The 12,904-nt window shown below is 33.6% G+C and overlaps 1 protein-coding gene across 1 annotated transcript in view; it reads right to left on the bottom strand.

Moving 5' to 3' along the window:
- The window catches only part of LOC145291457 (protein shuttle craft-like), a 111,009-nt gene that overhangs the window by 20,873 nt on the left and 77,232 nt on the right, over positions 1-12,904 (bottom strand). The window contains exon 16 of the mRNA XM_080137315.1: positions 5,598-5,726. Within this exon, the coding sequence (XP_079993441.1) occupies positions 5,598-5,726 (129 nt within the window). The remainder of the gene's footprint in view (positions 1-5,597; positions 5,727-12,904) is intronic.

Below are 12,904 nucleotides of genomic sequence, written 5' to 3'. Positions count from 1 at the left end.
GAAATAGGATTGTTAATCAAAGTGTGGCAGTGACTGGACATAGACGTAAATATATTAGGGTTAGTTTATAGACGGTTTACAGTTGGGAACAGTTAATGACAGGTTGTAGCTCAGGTGAGATGGAGATGAGCTAACATTAACAAAGAAGCCTAAACAGAGAATTAAGATGTGGAGATTAGAATTTAAAGGGTTGATGACGAGGAAGTGGTTCAGCAAGGCACACAAAAACCATCTGAAATAGGATGGTTAATTAAAGTGTAGCAGTGAGCGGGACATAAAACTAGACATAGAGGTTACTATATTTAGAGTTAATTTACGGGCAGTTTAAGAGTGGGAGTGAGTTTTTTGACAACTGATGCCAATTGACAATAGTCTTCAGTTGCCAACAGTTGATGGCAGATTGTGGCCCGAAGATGAAGAGATGAATTCATTAACTGACTGATGAACATAGTGTTGAGAGACAACTATGTTAGTTGTCTCTCGACGTTAGCATTTACAAGGGTTAATGGTATCACACATACCCAGAGTACAATGGATATCTCCAGAATGTGTTAGAGTTGTGTTTTTCTTGTGTTTATTTATTTTTTTTTTTAAATACTAGTGAACCAGTGCTTGTCCTCTGTAGTAGCCAATGTGAGAAAGACGATGACAACACGGTTAGAATGAGAATGGAAGATGAAAGAGAAGAAATCAACAGCACATATTGGGATTGCCAATTGTTGAGAAGGAGTACATGATCTCAGAGGTGTACAAGCTGTATTTAGTTGCACTGATGAGTTCTGAAAAGATGAAAAACATTCCTGTGAATGACTAGCATATATATATATATATATATATATATATATATATATATATATATATATATATATATAGTTTGGATTTTACTGTCACTGGATTATTTATCTTCCACCAGACTATCCATTCACGTGAAATCACATTTTTCTTCACCATATTCCCTCTGCTTCACTTTTTTGTTATCAAGTAAGATCTTTGACTTACTTGTTGTTTCATCAAATACTTTTGCATGCAAAATCCGATCCCGCATTTTGCTAATTCCTACCCTCTGATGAGAAGGAAAGTATTTCTTCGAAACTCTGTGGATTAAGGACTATCCACTTATCTAGTGTTTCCTTTTCAAATTAAATATGTTTTTAACTTATTTCAAAGTGTTTTTTTAACATGTTTTATTAACTGTTTGCTCGTATTATAAGCTCTATCTCCTATTTGGTTTTATCGAGCTTTTACATCTGGCTGAGATAACTTTATAAATATTAATTTTTTAATATTTACAATATACTTTAATTTTACCATCTTGGATCATTTTGGTAAATTTAATTGTAATTTTTATTTTATTTTATATATATATATATATATATATATATATATATATATATATATATATAGTGCAAAGTTTTGTTGAAAATTCAAAGATTCACGTTTTCTTTTTTATAACCTTCGTTTATTTCCTGGATTTTTCCATTACAGCTGTTTCATTAATGAGTTGGCAATTTTACGATTTATGTTTCCGTAAAAATATCCTGTCCCCACCAACTTCTTCAGATGTTCATCCATTAGATTTTTTACAACAAATGGTATATTTTTAACATGTTGGACATGGTATTCGGGTAAAAAGATTTCCACAGCCATGCTTCCTCACTTCCTCCATCCAAAATATATATATATATACACACACACACATACACTAGCAAATATAAGTTCCCTCCAAAGAGGTAATATGTGGTATATAAGTTCCCTCCAAAGAGGTAATATGTGGTAGGAAGTATCATGATAACAGGTACTAAATTACTTCTCTAAAATGGTGGAGGTAATATCTAGGAAGATCCTCCCATAAAAGGAGAAGATAATGCCTGTGAGTATGATGGCAACAAAAAAATATACTAAAGCCTCTCCTAAAATTTAAAAAAAAAAAAAAAGAAAAAAAGTCTCATGAGAACAGAAAAAATACTACATGACCCCCCCCTCACCTAAAGGAGAATGTAATAGCTGAGGGGATTAGCCTCATAACCTTAAAAAGGATGAGGAAATATCAATGTGGAGATAATACCAATATGTGCAAAATTTTCGTAAATGAAAACTTACTTCCTAATTAATCACGAAAACCTGATAGTGAAGAGAGAGAGAGAGAGAGAGAGAGAGAGAGAGTCTTGTTAATATCACATTTCTCAAGATGTTGGGAAAGGCTAATGTTATGATAAGCAATAACATTTATCAGCAAGCGTTGTTTTGCCAACAGAGTCTCCTTGGTGGATGGTCATAGGCCATCTCCCTTGAGTCAAAAAACAAACTTTTATGATAAATGAAATGAATAGAGAATAAAGAGCTGATATTAAAACGACGTTATAAAAAGGAAATATGGCAGACTGAATTCAACACTGGTCATCGAGATTAATCACTTATTTATACAAAGAATAAATCAATCTTTGAAATGTGCCAAACTTATAATATTGCTTATCAAAAATAACAAAATCAGAGCCAAATAAACAGAAGGACCACACATTGTAGGTGCGAAGATGGGGATTAATGATTAATTTACTGCCGAAAAACACTTCCATGTGGTTAAAATTTTGATGAGGATTATACAAAGAGGAATTGTGGTTAACACAAATTTAAAAAATGTACTTAGGATTATGAAGATCAGTACCAAAGGGAGGAAGGGTTAGGGTTAGGAGAGGGAGAGATTGGGTCCAATGAAGAACAAGAACGGGCTTAAAAGTCTGTTGACTACTTATAGGCTATCAAGTCAATTCCCACAAAAATGTGGAATTGTAAATATTATTGAAAACTTTAAACGATAATGTATTATTGAAAATTATGAATTAAATTCTATTGGAAAAAGGGCGGAGTCATGCCCATCGAATTCGCAATATAGGTGAAGAATAATGAACTTTAGAGATTCCGTTCTGCTCACCCACCTAATTTACACCTTTGAGAGATTAACCCTTGACTTAGGGTTTAGATAGTTAAACCCGAAAATCGCACAGACTTTACCAATATTACCAGCCATTAAGAATGGGAACTTAAGTCAAAGACTTGTGAACGATCAGAGTTGTGTAGTCTTTCAACGAATAATCAATTTGCTTTATACAAAGGGATCTGTCATCGGCTTGTAATTTTTTTTTTTTTTTTTTTAAGCTTGAAATGACCTTTGCTCCCCAGTGATACAAACTTTGGTGACCAGTGCCAGATGAACTACTCTCTTCATCTTTTACAATGTGGGAAGAGTGGTAAATCATTGGACCAGAAACTTTCAGCATCCAGAGGTTTCATTAGAGTAACCGCCAAGTATCAAGTGACCAACTGGGACTCAGAGTGGTCGAATTGGTGATGCCAGCTGCTGGACATCGGTCGAGAAGTAAGAGATACAGAAGTAAGGAAAATAAATTTTTATCTCCCTATTTCACATGTTAACTAAGTTGTAGATACTTCTCATCATCAGTTGATCTTAACAGATTCCAGTGAAAGAATTCATCTAGTCTGGTAGAGTGCCTAGCTTAGTACTGTTACTCTAGGCAACATCACTGGAGAAGGTGCACCATTCCTCATATAAGCCAGCATGAAGCAGCTATATCAAAGAATCTTATTTGGGTTGCGATATTATTTTGAATATTTAGTCAGCATTTACTTTTACTGTGACGTATCCTTATGCCAGATTCTCTTGACAAACCTTAATGCAAATTACAATTATATATTACAGAATATTACTTTATTAGATACTATTTAAAAAATATATATATACAAATTACGAATACCTAAAACTGTTTGTGGGTGTTTACATATTACTATGTTCTTGCCAGAATTCACCCTATATTAAAAACCAAAAAAAAATACCTGTATGATGTATGTACCCATGACAAAATGAAAATATAATATTCCAAAGATCATGTAAATTGATCAAGTAATTTTATTTTTAAATAAGAAAATCAGATTTTATGACTTTCTGAAGAGTGACCATCTTGCCTTCCATTCTGAAAAAAAAAAAATCTCAAAAACAAAGGGAGATAACTCAATAATTCATACTCAGATTTTTGGTTGTAATGCTTACAAATTCCTGTTAATTACTAAAAAAAATTTTTTTTTTTTTTTTTTTTTTTTTTTTAAATAAAACTACTTAATCAATTAATGCGATTTTAGAATATATTTTTGTTTTGTCATGAGCATGTATTAGGTTGGTGAAAAAATAACGTTTTTTGACGTTCAACTATGTTTATAAAAACAACATTTTTTATATATCTATAAAAGTGAAAGTGTCTGTGTGTACATTTCCCTACCAAATAATTTTCGGTCTACAGACTCGAGATTTGACATAAGGAGTATTGAGATTTGGAAAAATCTTATGAATGGGATTTCAGCCAGAAATTTAGCTGTTAAGGGGTCAAAGTTCAACGATTTGACCTTTGAGAACTCTACCAAACTCCTCTGCCAATTTTAGGTCTAAACACTTGAAATTTTGGATATAGGTTACTTGGACATGGATTTAACTTTATGATTTGATTTGAGCCCAAAACAATAAATGCTAAGGGGTCATAATTGGAGTCAAAGTTTTTTTAAAAAATTGACCTCTGTGATCTCTACAAAATTACTCAGTCAATTTTGGGTCTAAACATTTTAAATTTAACATAAAGTGTATTCAAAAATAGGGCAAGCTTTTTAATCTGTTTTTGGCCGAAGATTTGGCTGTTAAGGGGGTCAAAGTTCAAAAGATTTGACCTTTGCAATCTCTAGCAAACTATTCAGCCAATTTTGGGTTTAAACATTTGAAATTTTACATAAAGGGTATTCAGAAATGCAGGAGCTTTTTAATAAGTTTTTGGGCAAAAATTTGGCTGCAAAGAGGTCAGAGTTGAAAGAGTTGATCTTTGTAGGCTCTACCAGATTCTTCCACCAATTTTGGGTCTAAACACTTGAAATTTTAATGTAGGTTACTTGGACATGGGTCAAACATTTTAATTTCATTTGAGCCCAAAACAATCAATGTTAAGGGGTCAAAGTTAAAAATTGACCTCTGGTGCCTCTACTAACATTTCTCTATGGTAGTTAAGGAAGCCTATTATATAGCAAGGCATTACGGTACATATGCACATAAAGTTATGAACAGTACATAGGGGCGTAGCAAAACTGGGCTTAACTGCTAGTCATACACATTTTTATTCATATTTTAATGTGTGGGAATTCTGCATAAGAATCAATTACTATATATATTATATATATATATATATATATAACTGCGAATTAAGGAAATTTCAATATATCTTATTTGAGTATCCTGTTGAACAATAAATTCATGTAAAATAAAATTTAATCTTAAATTTGTGTTATATATATATGGTATTAGGACATTTCATCACAGAATTAAATAATCATAACCAGTTTTGATGTAAATAATAAGCGAGGAAAAAGGAATAAGATCATAGTTTAAGGTTTACTTTAGATGGTGATAAGAGAAGGATTATAGCACTTTTGAAGCATTTGCAGAACAGGGAAAGATAATTCAGTTGAGCATAGATCAGGCTGATGATCATAGGTAGTCAAACTAAGCAAAAAAAAAAAAAAAAAAAAATGTGGAACTTTTTTTTAACCTGTGATTTGCATGCCACTCTTGGACATTCTGAGCCTGGGTGGCAGGGCACATTACAGGGATGACCACAGGCAGGTCTTACTTTGTTGCAGGGTTGGTTACAGGTTTCACCTTCTGTCTGGCAAGGTCCCTAGGTAGAAAAAAATAAAAACCATTTAAGAGGCATGTAAATCAATCTTTTCACAGAAGTTTAAAATACTAACAAAGGCATCAAATATTTCCTGGAAAAGGTTCCCGCGTATTACATGGAAAAGGTTCCCGCGTATTAGATGGAAAAGGTTCCCGCGTATTAGATGGAAAAGGTTCCCGCGTATTAGATGGAAAAGGTTCCCGCGTATTAGATGGAAAAGGTTCCCGCGTATTAGATGGAAAAGGTTCCCGCGTATTAGATGGAAAAGGTTCCCGCGTATTAGATGGAAAAGGTTCCCGCGTATTAGATGGAAAAGGTTCTTGCTTGCTCATTACAACATAATCACCTACTCTACTTTCTATACTTGAGCTTGTTATGTATATGCAAATCAAATATAAGTTTTCTTTTATCCTTGTGAATAAAAAAACTTCAGTGTTTACAAATTACTGTTTTTAAATAATTATTGGTGCTTATACAGATACAGATTAAAATCACATTTCAAATAAAAACTTATATACTTACATATCAGGAAAATATAAATATCTTCACTAAAAAGTTAAAATTATCAAGTAGTTTAATTAAAAGTAAAAATGAATTTTATTGTAAATTTCAAATTTATCATATTAAGCAATTATGAAGAGTTATCTGGAAACGGGGAAAAAAAGTGGTCGTAGGCAGGCTTGCACCTGTACCACGAAGGAGAAAAAGAACATGAAAAAGAAAAAAAAAGTGACGTCTTTGCTGTTGCACCCATCGCCAAACCGGAAGTGGCAAAGGTTTAAATTAAGGCTAATCAATCAAAAAGAAGGGATGACTTTCGAAAATATCGGCATAAAAAAAATGGCCCCTCCTTGTAGAAAAGTGCCTAGTTGAGGGTGAAGGAATTAATGCTTTTAGCCAATTTTTTGCTCTTTGTCATCCGAAGGGTTGAGCTTCAAAACGATATCAATCTCGTGAAAATCTGTTGCCTCTATCGAAAGTTTTAGGCAGACATACAAACATACATACATTTAAACAGACAGGTGAAATTTATATTAGAGATTCCATGGGTGGATTTTTTTTTTTTTAAGATAATGGGGGGAGGGGAGGAGGAGGAGACACTCAACCTGTGTTTAATGCTGATACAGGACTGTTTTTAATTGCACTGACAGACTGTACATACATATAAGATTATGAAACACTAAATCCAATTGTTTAGAGTAAACATTTGACATGGAAGGGATTTGCAGTGAGATTTCAGTTTCTGATTAAAGTTAAGTAAAGAAACACATTGGCTGTTCAGAGAGATGGGAGTTTTAAACTGCTGCCAGAGATGATCCGGCCAGAAGTAACTGAGGGTAATAGACAGATCTATAGAAGTTAAATAAGATATTTTTTTTTAAAATGAAAATAGTTGTTTCATTCATGAATATAGTAGTCCATTCAAGAGAAAAACATCTAACCAACAATTTAAATCCCGACCCACAAGAAAGAAATACAAGCAATAGCACCCCGCCCCTGACTGAAGGGGAGGGAGAACATAAAAGTTAGACATTAATAAGTCATGTTGTATAATTTTACTTAACAGATTATATTGTTTTTGACATTTTGAGATGAGGATTAATAATTTGCATTATTCGAACTACAGTTCTCATCTTCAATGTTATTCGCACGTTTTGCCTGATGTAACCTCCAACCTTCTTCAGGTGTACTCGTCAAACTCGGAAATTTACACAACAGAATTTCTAACAGCATAGGTCTGTAGCATAACAGATAAAGTACTAGGTAAAAATTCAGTTCTAAGATTCTTCTGGAGGCTGAAGGTTCAATCCTCAGTGCGGGTGATACGAAGAATACAATTACAAATTACTTAGGACTACTTGTGGATTAAATAAATGGTTCCGTGTAAAATTCAATGCAAATTTCAGAGTCCGAGAAAATACATCTGAAGAAGGCTGAAGGTTACATCAGTTGAAATGTGCAAATAACACTCAGGATGAGAAGTTTGTTTGTTTGTTTGTTCTGTTTTACGGCATATCAACCACTTTGGGGTCATTTAATGCCGAAAGGTTCGTTATGTTGTGTTAAATATTGGTTTGTTCTTCTTAAGGTTTTTCTTTTTTTTGGGGGGGGGGGTCTTTCCTTATATTTTTGAGTATATTTTAGTTTCTTTCAGAAAATTGATAATTTTTTGGGGATCAATCTTGTTTAATATTGTTTTCAGATTTTTTTCTTGGTAATACTTTGTTCGGATTTGTTCAAGGTCAATGCAGTTTGTCAGTATATGGTGTATTGTGTAGGGTTCTTGACACGTTATACAGTTTGGTGTCTCCTCCCCTTTTAGTAGATGTGAGTGGGTGATGTGAGTGTGACCTATTCGCAGTCTGGTCATTACTACCTCTTCCTTTCTTGTTAACTTTTTGGTGTTTCTCGTTCCAATATTTGGTGTTATTTGGAATAGTTTGTTTTTGGTGCATGAGCTCCAGTTTTCTTGCCATTTTCTCTTCAAAAATGTGTTTATTTTAGTCTTTAGGTCTGTATAGGGGATTTTTCCACTTATGTGGTTTTGTTGCAGAGTTTCCTTTGCTGCCTTATCTGCTTGTTCATTCATGTATATGCCGATATGGCTTGGTATCCAGCAAAAGATAATGTTTTTTTTCATGGTTATGGCATCTATTTTGTTTAGCAATTTTGTAATAAGTGGGTTTGTCATTTTTTTTTCTTTTAGAGATATGAGTATTGAAAGTGAGTCAGTAAATATGATATATTTTTGATGGTCATCATTGGTTATTATATTCAGTGCCGAATCTATGGCTGTTGCTTCTGCGCTGAAAATAGAAGATTCGTTTGGAAGCCTTTTCTTTAGTTTTATTTTTTTTGTGGATGGCTGCGCATCCTACTTTATCTCCATCTTTTGATCCGTCAGTGTAAATTTGTGTATATTCTTTGTATGTATTCTGGATGATAAGTAGTTCTTCATGGAAGGTTGATGGGTGGGTTTTCGTTTTGGGATATTTATTTAATTTTAATATTATGTGTGGTTGTTTGATCATCCAGGGTGGAGTTTTTGATTTGTTATATTTATGTATTTTTGTAATGTCCATTTGGGCTTCTGTGAGAAGGTTTTTTATCCGGAGGCTGTAGGGCTTGATGATATTTTCTTTCTTGTTGAAGAGATGTGTGTATTGTGGGTGGAGGGTACATTGGTATGCAGGATTTGTTGGACACGATACCAGCTTTAGGTAATATTGTAGCGCTAACTTCTGTCGTCTTAGAATCAGTGGAGGCTCATGGGCCTCTATATAGAGGCTTTCTACTGGAGAGGTTCTAAATGCTCCCAAGGCTAATCTTAATCCTTGATGATGGATTGTATTTAGTTCTTTTATGTAGGACTTCCTTGCTGCTCCATAGATGAAGCATCCATAGTCCATTTTAGATCTGATTAGAGTTTGGTATAATTTCAATAATGTGACTTTGTCTGCACCCCAATCGGTGTGTGCTAGGACTTTGATCAATTGCATTGTCTTTTGGCATTTTGCTTTTAAATATTTTATATGCGGTATAAAGTTCAATTTTTTATCGAATATAATACCTAAATATTTATGTTGGTCGGTGAGTGGGATGTTCTTGTTATCCAGTTTCAGGTTGGGGTCGTGGTGGAATTTTCGTAATTTGCAAAAGTGGATGCATTTAGTTTTTTCCTCTGAGAATGTAAATCCATTTTCTATGGCCCATTTGTTTATTTTATTCAGACAGAGTTGTAGTTTGCGTTCGGCTGTTTGTATATATTTAGATTGGTAGTATATAAGTAGGTCGTCCACGTATAGGGCGTTTTCAATTCCTGGGTCTATGTTTTTTATGATATTGTTTATTTTAATGTTGAAGAGGGTGACAGACAGGATACTGCCTTGGGGGACCCCCATTTCTTGATCTTTTTGGACTGAATAAGTGTTGTCCATCCGTACTTGGAAGTTTCTATTTGTTAAGAAATTTCTGATAATTTCTGGCATTCTACCCCTAAGTCCTAGTTCATACAGGTCTTTTTGGATTCCGTATTTCCAAGCGGTGTCATACGCCTTTTGCATGTCAAAAAAAATTGCTATTAGATGTTCTTTTTTTGCAAATGCTTCTCTTATGCGTGTTTCCAGTTTTATTAAGTGATCGGTGGGGCTTCTATTTTTCCTGAAACCCGACTGGCTTTCTGTAATTAGATTTTTGCTTTCCAAGTACCAATTTAACCTTTCGTTAATCATTCTCTCAAAAGTTTTGCACAAACAACTAGTTAGTGCAATGGGTCGGTAGTTTGTTGGGTTTGTATGGTCTTTTTTTGGTTTGGGTATTGGGATTACTGTTGCCTGCTTCCAGTTTTTTGGAATGTTGTTAGTTATCCATATCTCATTGTAAATTTGTAATAAGTAGTCCAGTGATGGTTTTGGTAGTTTTTTGAGGAATTGATAATGGATCTCGTCGGGGCCGACTGCTGTATCGGGAGATTTGTTTATTGCCTCCTCTAGTTCTGCACTGTTGAATAATTGATTGTAGTTTTCTTCATTTTTTGATTTGAAGTTTATTTTTATTTTTTCTTCATTTTTCTTTATAGCTTGGAATTTTTTATTTTGGTTTTTTGATGATGAGTTCATTGAGAATTGTTCTGCTAATTTATTTGCGATATTTTGTTTGTCGGTAATCTTTGTGTTGTCGCATATAAGGTGTTTAATAGGGTTCTTTGTATTTTTTCCTGCTATTTTTCTGACCATCTCCCATACTTTTTTGGGTTTTGTGTTTTGATTAATTTTTGTTACATAGTCTTTCCACGAGTTCCGTTTTGATTCTTTGATAGTTTTCCGTGCTTTGGCTTTGCTGTTTTTATAGGTGTCCAAATTTTCTTTCGTTGGACTGTTTTTGAATTTCCTTAGGTTTGCACGTCTGGCTCTTATAGCTTCTTTGCATTCTTTATTGTACCAGGGTTTGTTATATTTTGTAGTAGTGGAACTTTTTGGTATGTTCTCCTCGGCTATTGTGAGTAGGGTGTTGCTGAAATATGTGATGTGTTCTAAGTCAGGATTCGCTTCAGGTATTAATCTGTATTGACATGTATTTTGGAAATTTTCCCAATTTGCCTTTTGTAAATTCCAGCGGGGTGTTTTGTCTTCTGGCTTGGGATTCTCGTTTTCTATTATGATTGGGAAGTGGTCACTTCCGCATGTATCCTTATGTGTTCTCCAGCTATAATCCATGTATATAGTTGGGTCACATAGTGTTATATCGATTGCTGATAGGGTTCCCGTTGGTGGGTGCATATATGTATTCTCTTTGTTGTTGAGTAGGCATAGATCATTTTGGTTAATTATTTTTTCTATGGTTTGGCCTCTTTTGTTGTTTTTTTTACTGCCCCACCATATATTGTGACTATTGAAGTCTCCCAACAGTAGAAAAGGTTTAGGTAGTTGTTTGATTATATTGTTTAATTCTGTTTCGTTTATTGTTTCATTTGGTGGTATATAGAGTGAGCATAGGGTTACTGTTTTGTGTAGTGTTGCAGTTATTGCAACAGCTTGCATATTTGTTTTTAAGTTCACTTTGCTGTGTGGAATGTTTTCGTTTATCAGTATTGATGATCCACCGGTGGCTTTGCATGATAATTTGTTTATGTGGTTGTATATTGAGTAGTGTTTTATGTTAATTTTGTCATTTTCTTTTAAGTGTGTTTCCTGTAGGCAAATTATTGCAGGACATAAGGATTTGATAAGTATTTGCATTTCTTCGATATTAATTTTTAATCCTCTTATGTTCCACTGTAGGATTTTGTTAGTCATGGTTTATATTTTCTTTTGGTTTTGGACTGTTGGTGTTTATGTCTACGTCCATAGTTTCGATGTTAGTTTGGGTGTTTCTTTTGGAAGTGGATGGTCTGTTTCTTGTTTCTGGTGAGAGGCTTTTTTTGGGTTTTGGTCTGGGACTTTTAGATTTACTTTGTCTTGACTGTCTTTTTTGGCTACCAGTTTCAACTAGTTCAAATTTATTTTCATTTTCAATTAATACTAATTCTGTTTTTTGTTTGTCATTTTGTTTTTGGGGGGTAGTTTTTTTTTTGTTCTGTTCTATTTCCATTTTTTCTGTTGTTGTGTGTTTATTTTTAACATCTGTTTTTGTCCTTGTTAGTGACTTGGATCTTTCACGTTTTGATAATTGAGGAGGTTTCATTTCTTTAGAGATTGATTCCTCAATATTGATGGAAGTTTTTCTGATTTCCTTTGTTTCGTTTTCTTTTATACTGGGTTGTTCGTTTCTGACTTTTATTTGGCTGTTAGAATTTATTTTCAGTTCTGATAAAAAAGATTTTAATTCTTCAAGTATGTTCTTTAGTTCTTTTGCTAGGTTTGCAATTTCTGAAGCAAGGTTTAGTTCATTGTAGTTGTACATTTTGTTTGCTTGTTGGGTTATTGTGGCATATGAGTTTTTGGTGCGATTTGTGACTTCTTTGCGGGCTTCTTGGAAGGTTATATTTTTTTGATATTTGATTGTTATTATTTCCTTCTCTTGCTTATATATTTTGCACTGTTTTGAGTGAGAGTGGTGCTCTTCTTGACAGTTTGTGCATTTGGTTTTATTTGGACAGTCTTCTTCATCGTGGTCTGGGTTTTTTTCACTGCAGTTTCCACATGTGAAGAATCTTAGACATTGGTCTTTATTATGTCCAAACTTTTGGCAGTTGTAGCATTGTAAAGGTTTTGGAATGTATTGTTCTATTTTCGTTCTTTCATAACCTATATTGATGGTCTCTGGTATTTGAGGATAATTGAATGTTAATATATAAGTGTTTGTATATATTACCTCTCCTTTTTTTTTAAATGTGATTCTTTTTACATCTGTGACCCCTTGGTTTTTTAGTTCTGTTTTGATTTCTTCTGTTGTGCAGACGGAGATTTCCTGTTTTTTTATGACTCCTTTGGAGTAGTTTAGTGTTTGGTGTGGATAAGCTTTGATGTTTGTTTCATGCAATTTTTGTAGTTGAAGTAGAGTTTTGGCCTGTTTTTTATTTTGTACTTCTACCAATATGGTACCATTCCTTAATTTTTTGACATTTTTAGGTGTTATTTTGCTTGATATTACCTTTTGGATAATGAAGGGTGACATTTTAGTTAACGGTATATTAGACGTTGCTTCTAGCACGATGAATCTTGGAAAGTTTGTATCTT

This window comes from Euprymna scolopes, chromosome 12 (genome assembly GCF_053919585.1).
Source record: "Euprymna scolopes isolate OS-2025 chromosome 12, ASM5391958v1, whole genome shotgun sequence".
Lineage (NCBI taxonomy): Eukaryota > Metazoa > Mollusca > Cephalopoda > Sepiida > Sepiolidae > Euprymna > Euprymna scolopes.
This window is presented reverse-complemented; position numbering and strand designations above follow the sequence as displayed.